The sequence below is a fragment of the Ictalurus furcatus genome, chromosome 4, assembly GCF_023375685.1.
Source record: "Ictalurus furcatus strain D&B chromosome 4, Billie_1.0, whole genome shotgun sequence".
NCBI classification, from domain to species: Eukaryota; Metazoa; Chordata; class Actinopteri; order Siluriformes; family Ictaluridae; genus Ictalurus; species Ictalurus furcatus.
This window is the reverse complement of record NC_071258.1, coordinates 19,879,889-19,898,141: the sequence shown is the minus strand read 5'-3', so window position 1 is coordinate 19,898,141 and position 18,253 is coordinate 19,879,889. Positions and strand designations below refer to the sequence as shown.

Genomic DNA, 18,253 nt, shown 5'->3' with positions numbered 1-18,253 from the left:
TAAGATCACCAGTTCTACCTCTCACCTATCTGGAATAGTTTATCTTAACACCACACCAGATCTGTGACTGTATATATTTAAGGTTATCCATTAGCATGTTAGAGTTTGCTAACATCCCCCTGAGACAACATGGAGCATTATCAAATGAACCTCCTCTGATTAAAAGAGCTCCAACTCACTGTGCTCATGCACTCTTCCTAAGTTTTTAACCACATAATCTGATGACCAGAATTAATTGAGCTATGCAGAATTGGCCTTGACCTATGCAGAGTATAAGCACTGTTTTAGTAACAGAGAACTTCTGAAGAACTTCAGAACTTCACTTGTGGTACCACAAGTGAAGAACTTCAGAACTTCACTTGTGGTACCACAAGTACCACATCCTATGGTTACAATAGGCTCTGGATCCACCAAAATAAATTTTCTACAGAACACTAACACATAATACGAATACAAAGATAAGTGAAATAAAACCTTGTGCGTGTGTGTTTGTTCTGTAACAGGATGTATTGAGTGATATGAAGGTAAATGATGTGTTAAATGTAGTGTGTTTGAATCCGGGAACGCTAACGGAGTGTGTGTGCACCCACAGCTCCTTAGCTGGTAAACAGAGGGAATGTGAAATGTTTATGATGTATGTAAACCAGTGCTACCACTACAGCTGTGACAGGTTGCTCTGTCATATAGACAAACTTCTTAACAACCCAGAAGGCTTGAATACATACAGCAGCAAATGCATGCCCCCTGGTGTTGATTTACTCAGAACATTACAAGTTTTGTACCCATGGGCATGCACAGGATCTCTGATTACATTTCTTAACAGTGCTTTTAATCTTGGCTAATGGTGGTAAATCATACTTTCCTAATTTTAAACAGAAATACTATTAAATCATCTTATTTTTGACAAACTCCACTACATTCTTCAAGCACACCTGTGAAGTAGCTTACTCATAGCACTCATTCGGAATGATGGGATTGCAAATGAATACACAATTTTTGAAGACCTATTTTTGAGCTTCCAACACATCAATATTGAGAACTGAATGTTTACTTGCTGCCTAATATATCCCATCCCTTGATACCTGCCATTGTAACGAGATAATCAATGTTATGGCCAGTGCTAGAAGTGAGCCGGTACGCAATACTAACACTTCTACATTTTACTCTTTGGCATACCATGAGTTTTTCTTGCGTACAGGCACTTCTGAGAAGCTGCCAGTATACTTTTCTGCCTTCTCCATATCAGGTTCTGGGCAATTCATAATTACACTACGTGACGCTCACCTATTCCTGTTCTCGTGACAAAAAAAAAAAAAAAAGATAAATAACGTTTGCTATTCTATCGTCAAACTTAACCAATAAGAGGGGTAAATGGCCGCTTAGGGCCCCAGGGGATCAGGGGGCCCCATCAAATACCCAGAAGCTTATATAAATCATATTTTGTTTGGTTAGGATATTACCATTAAAGTGTTAATGTTATTATTACATCTGCATGAATGTGGGGCCCCCTATCTTGGATTAGCGTGGACCATTCCATTAGTACTGCGCATGCGCGAGCAGCTCGATACTGGGTCCGTCCAAAATCGCGTAGTGTGACAGTACGTACTGAATTCAATGCAATACCTACGGCATGGCCACTGAAACAGTATGTATTAATCAGTATGTGTGTGCATTATTTTTTGTAATTAACACTTTTATTGATTCACAAGTTAACACAAAGAGACAAACAACATATATAATGAATCAAACTATTTTAACATAAATCCCCACTATAACCCCTCCCCCTACCAACCTCCCACCCCACCCTGGTCCCCCCCGAACACCCCTGTGGTCAATAGAATATAAACTTTATGTGTGTGTATTATTACTACAATCCCGGACATACCACATCCGCCATGTTTGCACTGTCATCTGACCTACGACGTCATCATAAACACAAAAATCTTAAAGGGACCACATCAGGAAAGTTAACTGAATTAGTATTTAATGTGATGTGTGTAATGTGAATTTAATGTGGGCAGTGTGAACAGGTGGAGGTCAATTTGGTGCCATTAGCTTGGCCGGCTAAGGCATGATGGAGATCACCAAAAAAGGTTTCAAATGCTGTGACAACTGTTCTCTTTTTTATTATTATTATTGTTTTTTTATTGGTTGATTCAATGTTTACAATACAACAAAAATTGGCAACTTATTCATGAACTCTTTTACATAACAGACTGAGGTCACTATCACATTAGTATAATTCAAGACAAAAGTAGAAAAGAAAAAAGAAAATAAGTAAAAATAAGATAACATTTGTTTTTTTCTCCCTTGTTCTTTTGTTCTTCCATCCATTTAGCTCTGGATCTTACATATGCACCTTTTGCTTTCCTAATATATACTTAATCTAGCTCAGACTGCAAATAAATGAGTCTTTCCTTGTCTGTATCAATTAAGAACGGTTTGCAACAACAATGATTTATATCTTGAATTAATTTAAATTCCTTTTCACCTTTTCTTTTTATTCAGATTTTTGCTAAATGTAATAAAGTATTCTCTAATTTCATATTTCATATATTCCCATTTACTGCCAATGGACGTATCTTTATTACTAATCTCAGTAATAATTCGTTTAATATAGGAACAATGGTCTTTTTGATTTAGCAGCTCAGCATTAAACTTCCAGTAGCCTTTTGTTCTTGAAGGTTTTTGCTTTGGTTTTAAATCAAGATTAATAACACAATGATCTGTTAAAGGAGTGTTAGAAATGGTACAATTGGTAACAAACTTGAAGATCTCACTTGTACATAACCAATAATCGATACCTGATCTAGCATTTCCATTTGGTTTAATCCACGCGAATTGTCTGGAAGTGGGATTAGTTCTCTCCAAATATCTTCCAGTATATTTGAGACAGTAATCTTCGGAATTCAAATTACTAAATTTAGATGGAAGTCTATTGTAAGGATCCGGCTAGATCCTCACGGGTTTCTCAGGAAAGTTAATATAACTCAGCCGGACACAAAGTGAAAGTGCTGTTCTTCGTTCATGGCATTGAAGGATACCATAGGCTTACGCATGGTTACAGGTCGGTCATTAGAAGAGGATTAACCGAGTAAAACCTCCCAAAAATGGTACCTTAACATGAGACCGCATGTCAGCACACAATGTGGAGGTCACAGAGAGAGAGAGAGAGAGCAGGGTGGCAACCACGCCCCTTGACCCCATATGACATCATCATAGCCGATCATTACATATCCCCCCCACTTAAAACAAGGGCTGTCCTCAGGCCGTAACATAAAGGAAACTTAACATCACCTAGGTGCCTGGGTGACAGCTGACATAATTAGGGCTACAGAAAGCAGTACCATTAATCACACCTTTGCCTGTTCCACATAACTATAGTCCAACATTCTGCAACAAGAACAGCATTTCTTTTTTTTTTCAGTGTGCACCGAATTAACATTTCATAACTTCACACTTGCCTGAAATAATATCGTAACATCAAACCTCAAGGTACACAGACATTAACAGTATTTCAAAAACATAGCAGTATGTCACATTACCCTATTAAGAAACGTTCACTCTTGTAAGACAATAGACTGCCAAACCAATATAAGGCCTTCAGAGACATAACATTTAAAAAAAAAAAAGGCAGAATAATACCAGAGAATGAGAAAAATTGAAAAGATATCACTTCAATATTAAATTAGAGGAGCAAAATAAGGATTTGACCACCTGTTAACCTCCCAGTTACAGGTAACCCTTGGTGTGTGCCTAGGACAAAGGGCGTATGAGGGCATTCCTGTGTGAGTGGGTTGTGTATGCATATGTGTGAGGTAAGGAACCTCTGAATGCCTAGGGCCAAGGGCGTATGAGTGTGTTTCTGTGTGCACAGACTGTGGGTGAGTGAGGTGCACATCAGTGTGAGGTAAGACAAAGTCAGGGTGTGTGGACACAGGCGTACTGTCCAAGGGAGCCTGTGCCACCACTGGCTTTAGGTAGCCTGCCGGCTTCTGGTTGGGCGGCTTGGACAGCTAGCAGGTTACACAGGACAGTACATACTACTTAACATCACCCCGCATACCTGGCCAGTAGACCCGCTTCTGTAAGTGCCCAAGTGTCTTGGTTACACCCAAGTGGCTAGCCATGGGGTGATCATGGAAGTATTTCAACAGAGTGCCCCTCAGAGCTACTGGCACATAGAAGTGTAGATCCTGGTGTGGATGAAGCCGGCAGGGAGTCCTCTTGTCCACAAAGTAACCAGCCCGTCCAGAATACAGAGGTCTGGCGAATCCACACAGGGGCCGCTCTCCAAGTCAGTATATATTGATGAGATGACTTTGTCAGCCTGCTGGAGTGACTGAAGCTGTTTCTTGTCTTCCACCACCATTAGTGGCTGGCGCCTTAGGTTTAATGGGCCGTGTGTCGTAAGGTGGTAACAGGTCTATAGGTCCCGAAGGGTCACTGGTAGGATTTCGCGAGAGTGCATCCGGAACTAGATTAGCCGAGCCGGGTCTGTGGACAACCTCAAAGTCCAAGTCCTGCAGCCGCAAGCACCATCGAGCCAGTCGTCCTGAGGGAGAGGGCCTTGTCATCAACCACCTCAAGCTATTGTGGTCCGTCACCACTGTGACACTAGAGCCCTCGATGTACGGACGAAAAATATTCCAGAGCCCAAATTACCCCCAGGCACTCCTTATCTGAAGTGGAATATGGGCGTTCCAACTTGTGCAGGGTACGGCTCACAAAAGCGACAGCCCTCTCCAAGCCATCCTCACCAGTCTGGGTCAATGCCCACATCAAGGCCCACATCACAGGTATCCGTGTGTACTGCAAAAGGCTTCTCAAAGTCAGGCAAAATAAGGACTGGGGCACTGATTAGCTGTTGTTTTAAATAATCAAAAGACACCTGGCAGTCAGTGGACCACACAAATGGGGCATCCTCCCTCATGAGGGCAAGCATCGGCTCGGCAATACGGGCATACCCTGAGATGAGCCTACGGTAATAATCATCATTCCTAGGAATTGTCGCACATATTTAACTGTCTTCGGTGTGGGAAACTGTTTAATCACAGCCACCTTACCCTCGTCAGGGCCAAGGCCTTCTGGTGTCACCAGGTAACCCAAGTAGCGTAACTTTGGTGTACAAAAATGGCACTTAGCCAGCTTCAAGGAAAGGCCTGCATCTGCCAAATGCCCTAACACACTGGCGAGGTCTTCCAGGTGCTGGTCAAAGGTCGGTGAGGCGACCACAATGTCATCCAGATACACCATACAGCAGTTGTGGGTGAGCCCTGCCAATACAGTATTCATCAATTTTTGAAATGTTGCAGGTGCATTTGATAACCCGAAAGGCATAATTTTAAACTGATAGAGCCCTTTGTGTGACACGAAAGCTGTCTTTGGTTTTGCGTCTGGGGCCACTGACACTTGCCAGTAACCCCGTGCAAGGTCCAGTGTGGAAATAAATCTACCACGTGCCAAAAAATCCAGAGAGTCCTCCACTGGCTTTGCAGTCCCAGTGTCTATTGTGTGCTCAACCAATGAAGTATGTCCCAGCTTTGCCCCCAAAAAGATGAACAAAGTCTCCCAATGGGTGTGCCAGTTTTTTCTTGTCCGCTGAAGGCAGGGCTGCTTGTTCCACCACTGGACCAAGATCAGTCTGGACATCCTTAAAGGTGAGGCTAGCTACGTGGCCCTCCAAATCATCAAACTCCAGCAAGCATAAGTCTGGCGCTGAGGTGGCATTATCTCCCAATTTAATGCTTCCTGTGGCTGGGTGGATGTGGACATCAGCTTGAATCATAAAATCTGTCCCTAAGAGAATGGGACAAGACAGGTCTGGAATCACGGCAAAGCGTTGAGTAAACGGTTGCTCCAGTAGTTGAACAGGTAGCCATACAACACCAGATGGGGTGCATTGTTTTGAGTGCGCCAACTCCAGCGGGGAAAAATTCTAAGGAAGAACGACATCTCCTTCTATCCCGCATTTAAGAAGGGTGAATGGATGGACTGCTTAAATGGATGCGCCTGTACCCAGGGTCCCCTTCAGTGAAACCTGATTGATGACTACCACTGCCGTCAGTGGAGTATTCTTTGACCTCATTGGGCTGTTTCGCACCAAATTAACTGTGTGTGAACTCTCTGTCTGTTGTACACTGGTCCCTGACTCCGTTCTCTGCTTACCCTCACGAGCCCTTTGAAACCTACGAGGCCAAGCACCAGTCCCACCTCTATTGACCTCAGAAGTACCTGGGGTCTCCTGGCCTATCTTAGAAACTACAGCTACCCCTCCGGTAGGTTCAGCACTACCATTCTGCCTATTATTCCTACAGTTCCCACAATTACGTGTAGTGACCCCCGGAGACAAACATTTGTAGCAGTGCAGGTCCTGGCGAGGAGGTGTTGGGGCAATGGGGGCTCTATTAGAAGAAACAGGCCCTAATGCAGCATGTAGCTTATGGGCGGTCAGAAGTAGCTCTGTTAAAGTTGTAGGTGCGGCAGCATGAAGGACTATACTGATCAGAGACATGCCGGCAGGTTAGTTCAATCTGTTCTCGCTCAGAGGGCGGTTGTTTAAGTTGCTTTAACTGAGTCACTAGGTGAGCTACAAAAGTGGGGAGTGGTTCATTTGAAGTCTGAACTCTGTCCAAAATCCCTCTCCAGATTTTCTCTACATTGTCTGTAGGCAGGAAGGCCTGTCGAAAGAGATCTGAAAAATGCTCCCATGAGAGTAGGTGTGGCTGCATGGCAGAATACCACTTCTGGTGCTCCTTTCCAAATAGCCTTGTCAACTCAAGGAAGAACTGAGTGTCAGATAAACCAAGTGTTGTCTTGTACAAAGAAACAGACTGAAGCCATTCTTCTGGGTCAAGAGATTTACCCCCATCAAACATGGGTGGCATAAGTCCAGGGAGATGGGCTGAATGAACAGCAGGTGTCTGTGGATGTAACAGCTCAGTGTGGCTAGCGAGAGTGTGTGTAACCGGGGTTGAGCTAAATACATGGTAGGCATTAGAGGCTTGTCCCTGTGTCTGTTGAGAAGTCTGATGATCTTGGTTGGTGTGGCTAGCGAGTGTGCACGTTGCAGGGGTTGAGGTAAGTATAGGGTGTGCCTTTGTGTCCTGTCTATGTGAATGCTGAGAGCTCAGATCTTCTAACTTACTTACAAGCTGCTTTGTAAGTCAACAGTCATACTAAATGCCGATGTCAGCGCGTCTACCTGTCGTTGCAACTTATCTACCTGAGCAGCAAGACGCTGAACTATGAAAGACCGACCATCCAAAATTTCAGGCGAAACCAGACTACCCTCATCATTACCACCCCCATATGTGAATATATCAAAACGCTTAGCCATTGCAAAAGTTGAGTAAGAATCTAAGGTGAAATGTGGTTACACTATTGTAGAACAGCCTATCAATAATTAAATGAGAAGGGAAAAAAGTGCTTAACATTAGTTAACATCAGTTACATTAACATCAGTAAGAGAATGTATCTCAACGGACAGCAGTGATGATCCTAAGACACAAATATAGGAGAAAAAATATATGCATGTATATATACATGTATCCCAAAATACCCAGTCACTGCATGTACTCCAAATAGCAACAGATAACCTTAAATCCAACAGTAGCAGTTTAAATGAATGGGTGTTTACTTTTTTAAAATTTTTTTTAAATCACCCGATCACCTAAGTATTAAACACACGGTGCGTTTTTCTCTGCTCACGAAGTGCTACTTAACTCGTTTGTCCATAGAATCCAGACACAAAAGTCCTGCCTTGTCCTCTCCTCCACTATTCAGGCCAGTAGTAGCCGGAGCTCGCCGAGGTGTGTTGTCGAATCAATCAAACAAAAACTTGTCTTTGCTTTTCCAAAGTCCTTGCCTTGCATGCACGGGTCTCTGATGATGCCGCTGCACACAATTTCTCACAGCAAAGTCACACAAACAAAAGTCCCAACAAGGTCTTTTTTTTTTTAAGTAAGAACTCGGAAACACGCAGAAAAAGAGCGAGGGAAATTCCCTTCGAAAAACGTAGACGGCAACAGTTAGAAAACCTATAGTGGCAAAAAAAAAATGAAAATTATCCCACGGTGGGTTTTCTCCACCAACGCAGTAGTGAGACTTCGGTGGTTGCTAGGTTATCCCGCTAGCATGCGTGCCAGCTAACTAAAAGTCCAGTAGGAATGAAACTTCGCATACAGTTCACTTGCCTTACGAGCATCGAGTACGAAAGCCACATTTAAAGTTCACTCACTCTCTGGTGTCCAAACTTTTCTTTCCGTGAATGTTCATTCACAGTTCGGGCGCCAACTGTAAGGATCCGGCTAGATCCTCACGGGTTTCTCAGGAAAGTTAATATAACTCAGCCGGACACAAAGTGAAAATGCTGTTCTTCGTTCATGGCATTGAAGGATACCATAGGCTTACGCATGGTTACAGGTCGGTCATTAGAAGAGGATTAACCGAATAAAACATCTCAAAAATGGTACCTTAACATAGGACCACGTGTCAGCACACAATGTGGAGGTCACAGAGAGAGAGAGAGAGAGAGCGCAGGGGGCGACCACGCCCCTTGACCCCACATGACATCATCATAGCTGATCATTACAAATAATCATTTTAAATATTCCTCAGGCGTTATATTGAAATCCCCTCCTACCAAAACAGGATTGGTGGGAAAGTTAGTTTTAAAGTCTTTGATAACCTCAGTTAGTCAATAATAAATTCTTATTCTGGAAAGTTATTAAAACCGTAAACATTTACCAAAATGATGAAAGTCCTGTCTAAGTGAAGAATCATAGCAATCCAATGTCCATCTTTATCCACTCTATGTTATCTTTTCCCCTGGACATTTGTTTAAACAGATAGCAACTCCAGCAGATCGATTTGATCCATGACTAAGCAGCATGTCATCTCACCATTGACTTTGCCAAAAAATAGTATCAGAGACCAGAGTATCAGAGTTTCTTGTGTAAAAAAAAAAGATCTGTGACTGTTCTCTCATTTAAATCTTCAACAAATTAACAATTTATCTGAGTATTGTTAAACAAGTCCTGTTTAACCAAGGTTAAATACTTAAAAAGAGCCGATGCTGTCTTCCGCGAATTTTTTTTCCTGAGCTCGTCCGCACCAGTCCCGCTGCATTATGGGAATTTTTGACTTGCGTAGTGTCCATCGGTTGCATGCTGCAAAATCTCGCCGGAAGCAGTACACCAACCGGGTATTTCTCGACTACTGAGAATTCTGAGATATTACGCCTCTGGTGTACTGCTTTTCGCCTACTGTGTAGCAGTGGCAAGGCCAGAAATTTTAAAGTGAATGGACCTTGGTGAAATAGGGTTGACCTCAAAGCCTACTCTCAAAGTACATAATTTACAATATGGGATAAAAATAATTAGATAATTAAGATTAGTTAAATGTGATTTATTGTTAGACAACAGTTTCATGTATACAACAAAATCCATTCACTAATAAAATAAACAATGAAGAGAACAATATCAGAACAATAAAGGAAGATAAATAATTGATGTGTGTGTTGGGGAAAATCTGCACAGAATCTGTGGCAGCAGCAGACTAACATCTGGCTCCTGTCAGACACATTGCTGAGAGAGAGAGAGATTATTTACTGTAGTAATCTGAAGTATCATGCATAATATGTTATGCAGGCTGCATACCACATCATACATGTAAAGATGAATATGCAGAGCCAGCACATTATCCTTTTTGAATAAAAAGCAGCAGCAGCACCACCACCACCACCACCATCCACTGAAGATCCCAAAACTGACTTTTAAAATGACACAAATAACACAATATATTTATAGCAAATTTCTAACACAAATAAAAACTCAAATTATGACATAAAATCCATTTACTTACCAATTTGACTGTTTTTGTAGCCCAAACAAATCATCTTAAGAACAAGATGTAGACGTCTTGGCTCTGCGTTGTAAATTGCAGGAGGTTCATCAAGTGTGGATAAATCAGCTGGTGAGTTGGTTTTCTGGAGGATGGGCCCGGGTTGAGATGAGGTGCTGGTGGACAGGAGAGATGACGTTGTGCGCTGCTGGTCATCAGTTGAAGTGTCTGTACTGTCGGCATCATCACGTGTAGGTCCAGGCTCTATTCTAATATTTAATCAAAGATTTCTGTTTCAGCACCAATAGCCTATCAGTTGGCTGTCGCAGTTAGGCTATTTATATCAAAGACACATTTTCACACTAAAATGATTATTTATTTCTAAACTTGATATGTGTATTTGAGCGTGTATTTGAGTGATTATTATTATTGTCATGTATGTGATTTTTTCTCCTTTCCCACAAAAATTATTTTGTGTCTCATTTGATTGGGCGGACCGACCGTCCACCCAATATTATATATATATATATATATATATATATATATATATATATATATATATATATATATATATATATATGTATATATATATATATATATATATATATATATATATATATATATATATATATGTATATGTATATAATGGATATATAATATAAAATATATACAACTTTTGTTGAAACCTGGATTAGGATTAGGATTAGGATTAGGTGTTTGTTGTTCCTGGCTTCCCTTATTTAGAGATTATTTCCTTTGAATCATGAGCTGGTTACTCTGTGTGGCCTAAAATAGATTGGGTCGTAACAATCCAAATGAGCATGATCTACAATGTCTATTCAGTATACAAGTTAATGTAAGACTCTTCCTTCAAAACAGCATTAAGTTTTACACAGTTCGAGTTTGCCATTACATCCTGTAACACAATAGAAAATGTGCCTACTACCCTCAACCACATCTTTACAAATATAGGAAATCTCACCACAAGTGGTTTTACAAACTATATCTTTGTGCCCTTTCTCTTTAAGCATCTACATGTTACCTCCCTTTCCAACTTTATTTGGCTTCATGTGTATGCCATGCCATTTCTGTTTGAAGCCAATTGAACCTGGCAAAATTAACCCTATACTGAGCATCCATGCAGGAAAATTTGACACCCATCACACACATTGTGTCTACACACTAAGTTGGCAAATTTCAGGTAAATCAAACAAACCTCATACTAGTAGAGCTGCAACAACTAATCGATAATAATCGATAATAATCGATTATGAAAATCGTTGTCGACGAATCTCATAATTGATTAGTTGGTTTGCGCTTGGCACAGGGTGTGTTTACTCATTAAATTACTTCTGTTCCGAAAACATGCTTCAGAGAGTGAATACTAAAGTTGTGTCCCAAATGAAGTACTATACACTTACCCTATGCACTATATACTCTACCATCCAGTGTATGAATTTTAGAAAGGTAATATTGTCTCAAATGGAACACTAGGGGATTTTTTACTAACCAGAAGTATAAGCCACTTCCTAGTCGACAGCGCATGACATCATACACCACTAGCATTAGCAGACACCCAGAGTCACAGTCAATGACTTTCTTCAGTTTACTGTTTATGTCAATGTTACCTTTTATTCCAAACATGACCCCAGTCACCATCAGACAGAGGTGAAATCATCAAGTGACTGAGGAAGAAAGTCCTCTAAGGCAGGGGTATGTTTTATATTAAACACCGCAGAGATCAAACAGTGCTGCACGAGCACAAACTTATATCCAAAATGCTCCATTGTGTGCAAGGGGCAGAGGAAACTGGTGCAAGTTGCTTAAAGGGTTTAGTTTAATTTAAGTTTATTATCATTATATGTTGTATTTGCACACTTGCAGTGTAACTTCTGTCGTTTATTATAACAGAAGTGATGTGTTAGTAACGGGGCCGCGTTGCTCCTCATGCACGGTGTAAGCGCGGTGATGCACAGTGTAGCGCGAGTAAGATCTGTAATGCCTAATTAAAACACTATGATCAAAAGTAAACACAAGTAAAACAATATGTCTAAAGGCAGTGAGTAACAGAAACCATAAGGTGTAGTGAAAGGGAGTTTTTATTATTAATTTAGGACTGTAGTTTAATTCGGTTCTTTTTGTGCATCCATAAAAAGTAATGCATAAATACCATTATATATATATATATATGTGTGTGTGTGTGTGTGTGTGTGTGTGTGTGTGTGTGTGTGTGCATTATTTTCATGGATGCACAAAAAGCATTGAATTAAACTACAGTCCTGAATGAATAATATATATTCTGGCGTGTGTCTGTGTGTATTGAGTTCTTTTCAGTCAAAGTTTTAGTCTGAAGCTTATATTTGTAACACTCAGTTTGTGGATTTTATTTTAACTATACGAAAAAAAATGGTACTGAAAGTCTGCCCTCCCCATCCGATTAATCGATTAGTTGCAGCCCTACATACTGGTATATCAAAGTGCAGTGCACCTACTTTTACATATAGGTGGTGCTAAAAGTAAAAGCACAAAAGTCACATGGCTGTAATCAGGACTTGAAGTTTGAACAGCTACTTGAAGTTTGAAGCCCATCATTCAAACCAGCACAGAATTATTCACTTTCAAATCTTTTCAAATCTTTCAAATTGGCTGACTTCCTGTTGGGCAGAGCTAATACAAGCCAAAGGGAAACATGTCTGACATGATGTGGACAGTGTCTCTACCAAAATTCGTAGATATCAGACGACCTTTGTAACAACCACAACAATAAACTCATTCAGAAATGTTAGGGACACTATGGAGTCAACTGTCCAAAACCTAAAAGAAATGACCAAAGAACGATAAAATTTCGGCAAAAATTTGTGATGAGTATGCCAAATTTCACTGACTTTTTGTGCACTACGAGAATGCCAAATTTGTGTTCAAAAAGAATTTTACTAGGTGGTGCTATGAAGCTCAGGAGGCACACCTATGCTAAACTGTAATATCAAGTGGAAAGTTGTCCTAACAGAAATAGAAGTGTAAAGTTTCATGCATTTTCAGCCATGGTAAGCCTCTCAAAATACTGTGGGAATGTTTGAAAACCCCACATTCTAGCCAGCATGGCCGGCTTTCTGTTGGGCGGAGTCAGATACAACCAAGTGAACCTTGTCGTACATGTTGAGTGCAACAACCATACCAAATCTTGTGCTCCTCCGAGAAAATTCATCAAATTCCATTCCACCATTCGGGGGCGCTATGAAGCTGCTAAACCACGGCCAAGCCTATTTACTGCATTATGTTTTAATTTTCGCCAGGTATGATGTGTATGCCAATTTTAATTAATTTTGAAGCATAACAAATGCCTCAAAAATGAGTGAAATCGCTAAATAAAATAATAATAATAAACACAACAAAAACAATAGGGCTTTGCACCTTCGGTGCAGGCTGCTCTTAATTGTAAAATTCTTTCTCTTGATGCAGTTTCACCCATGGTTGTGAAATTACAGGAAAAGGCTTCTAAACGTGATTTTTTGCAGGTTGAGGGAGATCTAAATATTAGTTAAATATAACATTGGGGCGTGTGATAGTGGTAGGTGGAAGTGGTAAAATGAGGATATCCATTTTATTCATTATTACACATGTAATGAAAAAGTTATTTTGTTTACGATGCATCCTATTGATATATCTTTGTCCTCATCCTTTCTTTCCTCAATCTTTGAAACTGATAGGCAGAAGACATGGTACTGCTAATTTTTAAATACTGAAAATAATATATAACTTAAAAATAAGAAATATTACTACAATTAGTAAGAGTTCATACATATTATAACTGTGTCACCTGTAACATTATAGCTGTGATCAGCAGCAATATGCTCTATGTTTGTAGGTCCAGGGATGCATCGTGGGCCCTCCTAATTTTGACCACAGGACGAGGCACAAAGATGGTGGGAATACCATCTGGTCTCAGCCTAGTCTTGGCATTTTTGGTCATGACAAACTGGTCTACCTTAAAATGTGCCTGCAGAGTGACTCGAGTTTACTTCCCACACACAGCTTCTTTTTATCTACTCACATACTGTACATGTTCCATATTCAATTCAATTTTATTTTCAATTAAATTTTATTTGTATAGTGCTTTTTACAATGGCCATTGTCTCAAAGCAGCTTTACAGAAACATATAAACACAGGATACAGATTTTAAATGTGTGAATTTATCCCAATTGAGCAAGGCAGTGGCAACGGTGGCAAGGGAAAACTACCTAAGATGTTAAGAGGAAGAAACCTTGAGAGGAACCAGACTCAGAAGTCCCGGGGCCTTAGAAGCAACCGTAGTCCCAGCAACCAGAGTGAGAATGTCTATGTGGATTGGAGTTGATGAGAGCTTCATCCAGAGGTAGGACATCCGAATGGATCAGGCAGTTCTGAAGAGCAGAAAGGATCAGGATAACTAGCATCTCCATAAAATCATGTGTTGCTCAGCAGAAGGAGAGAGGGAGAGATTGTTAAGTAAGACTGTAATATTATCTACATGAGCGTCAAATGAAAGACTGGAGTCGATAATCACGCCAAGGTCTTTTACTGCTGCACATGACGAAACGGAGAGACCATCCACAGTTACTATGTGATTAGAAAGCTTACTTCTAGCTACACGTGGTCCTAGGACAAGTACTTCTGTCTTATCAGAATTAAGTAAGAGGAAGTTAATAAGCATCCACCATCTAATGTCTTTTACACAATCCTCAACTTTATTAAGCTGCTGTTTGTCGTCTGGCTTTGCTGAAACATACAGCTGTGTATCATCAGTATAACAGTGGAAGCTAATTCCATGTTTATGAATAATTTGACCTAGAGGTAGCACATATAAAGTAAAGAGCAGCGGGCTTAAAACAGTGGAGAAGCCGCCATTTACATCTACGAATTGATAACGATTGGTCAAATAAGACCTGAGCCAGGAGAGGACTGTTCCTTTAATGCCAACAACGTTTTCTAATCTATCAAGGAGAATAGTATGATCTATAGCAGTGGTTTTCAAAGTGGGGGCCGCGTCCCCCTTGGGGGCCACCAGGGGGCGCCCGGGGGGCCTCAACAATTTGGTGTGAAAAATAAATAAATAAATGATTTTCTCTTTCTCACTCTCAGACAACCACACACACACACACACACACACACACACACACACACACACACAATCAATTCCTAATGTAATGTAATGTAAAGATGTAAGATGTAATTATAATTTTTAAAAAAGGGGGATATATTCAGAAGTCTGTATTTTTAATGTGTTTTAAAGACATCTTGCAAAAGGGGGGCCTCGGTCAAATGTTAATGCCATTTGGGGGGCCTTGCCCTGCAAAAGTTTGGGAACCCCTGATCTATAGTATCAAAGGCTGCACTAAGGTCAAGTAATACAAGCAAGGAGACACAACCCTGATCAGAGGCCAGTAGTAGGTTGTTTACTACTTTAACTAGCGCTGTCTCTGTGCTATGATGAGGCCTAAATGCTGACTGATACATTTCATGAATGTTGTTCCTATGTAGGTACGAGCATAGCTGCTGTGCTACAACCTTTTCTAATATCTTGGAGAAAGTGGTTAAATGCACAGGATTAGGGAACATTTTATACATAGTTAAAAAAAAAAACAAAGAACATGAGACAACGGCCTGAAGACTGTCTGCCATGAGAGTGCACCCTCACCAAGAGTCTCAGCTGGGTTTTGAACTCTCCCTGGGTTTTGGAAGTCTTTCACTGTTCCTTATTTTTCATAAACCTAACATTAAATTTTCCCATGGTGTGGTCTTCATTAAAAAGTGCAAATACACTTAAGTATGATTACCTAACAATTTTTTTGGGGTGTTTTACTGCTTTGTTATATATAGATAGCTCCTGCTGATTTGAGCCAACAAATTTTTTCTCCTCTCCGTGTCAGTGGGAAAAGCATCCATTCATACTCCTTTCTCTGAGCAATTGGAGCATCCCCATGCAGCACAGCAAACCATGGTGGACACTATACAATTTGATGGACAATGAGGAAAGGACACAGACAAAATGCTTGACACTCTTTTCAGTTTGTTAGAACTTTATTTATGAATCCATTGCTGTAAATAAGTGCATGGCAAAAGTCCAAATAAATAAAATATATGATTGTGTATGAACATGTGTTTTAAGTTGCTTTCAATTTGAATATATTATTTATTAATGTATATTTAAATATGTGCAGGGGTGCAGAAGAATGGTAAACATTAAGGTTAATTTAATTTTACATTTCACTTATCTGCAATGGATTTTCTAAGACAACACACTTAACATCGTGCAGCTGCTGCTAGTCCATTGACCCAGCAAGTTGACAATCACTAGCCTCTTTTCCTATCTGGAAGTCGTAAAGATGACTTTAGTGATGGCCCTTGACTAACTTACAAGTTTAAGAACATAAAAATATTAATTTAAAACAACAGTAACATGGTATGTTAACAAGGCAGGTAACACTAATTGACCACACTAATCCTCAAATATTAGTGGATATTATTATTATTTTTAAACATCAATGATGTAACTATATATACATACATACAACATACCAATGTCGGTGTGTTATATAAATATTTTAAATCAATGAATTTATCGGCTTCTAATTACCAAAAACCACAGTTCTGTCTCTGAAACTCTATGGATTCAAATTGCCCGCAAATAACTTCCTAGAACTATCTGACCTTTACATGAATCACGTGACGATCAAGCGTTCTGAACTTCCGCTGACGCAACGCGCTCTCTCAAGGGCCCTGAAGTTGAGAGAGCGTTTTCGCTGGCTTTTCCCGGTTGTGGGCGGGGAATTACAAGTTGCACTTTCTTCGCCTCTAATAGCGTCATTTATACGAGGTAGCATGTAACCACATTTCTAACTTATTTTATTTCACAACTATCCATCTTTCCCCTCCATACAAATGTTCGTGCTACTGTCTAGGAAGTTATCTTTACCTAGTTTACTTTTCAGGAAAACCAGCGGCTTTCGTTTTTAAGGGCTTTTGTTTTGAAAGGAACGCCTCCTGGGTGGCCATCTCGGAAATCTTGGTGATTTGTGTTGATGTGGCTGAAGGCTGGCGGTTCCTGAGCCACCGTTAACCGCTTACAGGAAATATGGACAACTCGACCAAAGAAAAAGAGGCCATTGCTCTAATGGCAGAAGCAGAAAAGAAAGTCAAATCCTCGCAATCTTTCTTCGGCTCGTTGTTCGGGTGAGCAGTTAATGAACAAACTGTCCACTAGTAGTACCTCAGCTACTTGTTAACTAGCTATAGAGTTGTTAGCTAGCAGTTTAGTTTAACGCGATATGACTAGCTGTCAGTCTAAACCACGTGTCAAACACAAGACCCGTAGCTTTATTTCATTTGGCCCTCGTAAACTTGTATAAAGTAATAGTCAAACGGCCCGCAGTAGGCTTACACCACCGTTCAACACGTACCGCGCGCGAACATATCTAAAGCTGTCCGATTGGCAGTTACCGTAAACCGCCGTATATACGTGTGTCCGCTTTCTACCACGGTCAAGAATGCAGATTGTTTAAGTTTGATATGTCACACTCGCGTCCAAGAACGGAAGCACTATTTTCCTCACCTGTACAATGAAATTGGTAAATGTAACGCGCGCGTGCAGGTCAGGTGGATGTCCGACAGCAGTAAGAGCAGTGAGGACACTATTTTATTGACACTATCATATTAATGACGTTGCTATAAATTATCTTCACGACAGTTATAATAAGGCGAAATTACACCTTGTATTATAAATCGCGACCTATTTTTCTTTAACAGTAAACTCAGTAAGCTACTTAACCTCTCACCTCATATATGTGCTTATAATATAGCTATGTCCTGTTTCTCATCAATAAAATGTGATAAACAAAGGGATGCATTCATTAAAAACCTATATACGTATAATAGTTTCTGTTAGCCTTTCTCTTTCCTAAAACATCCTTTCTAACACGCACACACTCACATACACGTGTGTGTGTGTGTGTGTGTGTGTGTGTGTATATGTATATATATATATATATATATATATATATATATATATATATATATATATATATATATATATAATGTATGTGTATATATATATATATATATATATATATATATATAGTGTGTATATATATATATATATATATATATAGTGTGTATATATGTATATATATATATATATATATATATATATATATAGTGTGTGTGTGTATATATATATATATATAGTGTGTGTATAGTGTGTATATATATATATATGTGTGTGTGTGTGTATATATATATATATATATACATATATATATATATATATATATATATATATATACATATATATATATATATATATATATATATATATATATATATAAAAATATATATACACATATATATATATATATATATATATATATATATATA

General features: G+C 39.7%; 1 protein-coding gene across 3 annotated transcripts in view; it reads left to right on the top strand.

The window, feature by feature from the left end:
- Positions 1–16,606: 16,606 nt before the first annotated feature.
- napab (N-ethylmaleimide-sensitive factor attachment protein, alpha b) overlaps positions 16,607–18,253 on the top strand; it is a 57,733-nt gene continuing 56,086 nt past the window's right edge. Inside the window, exons 1-2 of one of the 3 annotated variants that reach the window (XM_053623260.1) lie at positions 16,607–16,697; positions 16,856–17,053. In XM_053623260.1, the coding sequence (XP_053479235.1) occupies positions 16,956–17,053 (98 nt within the window). In that variant the 5' untranslated portion in view covers positions 16,607–16,697; positions 16,856–16,955. Of the gene's footprint in view, positions 17,054–18,253 lie in introns of all 3 variants that reach the window. The other 2 variants (XM_053623262.1, XM_053623259.1) reach the window with 2 other exon arrangements.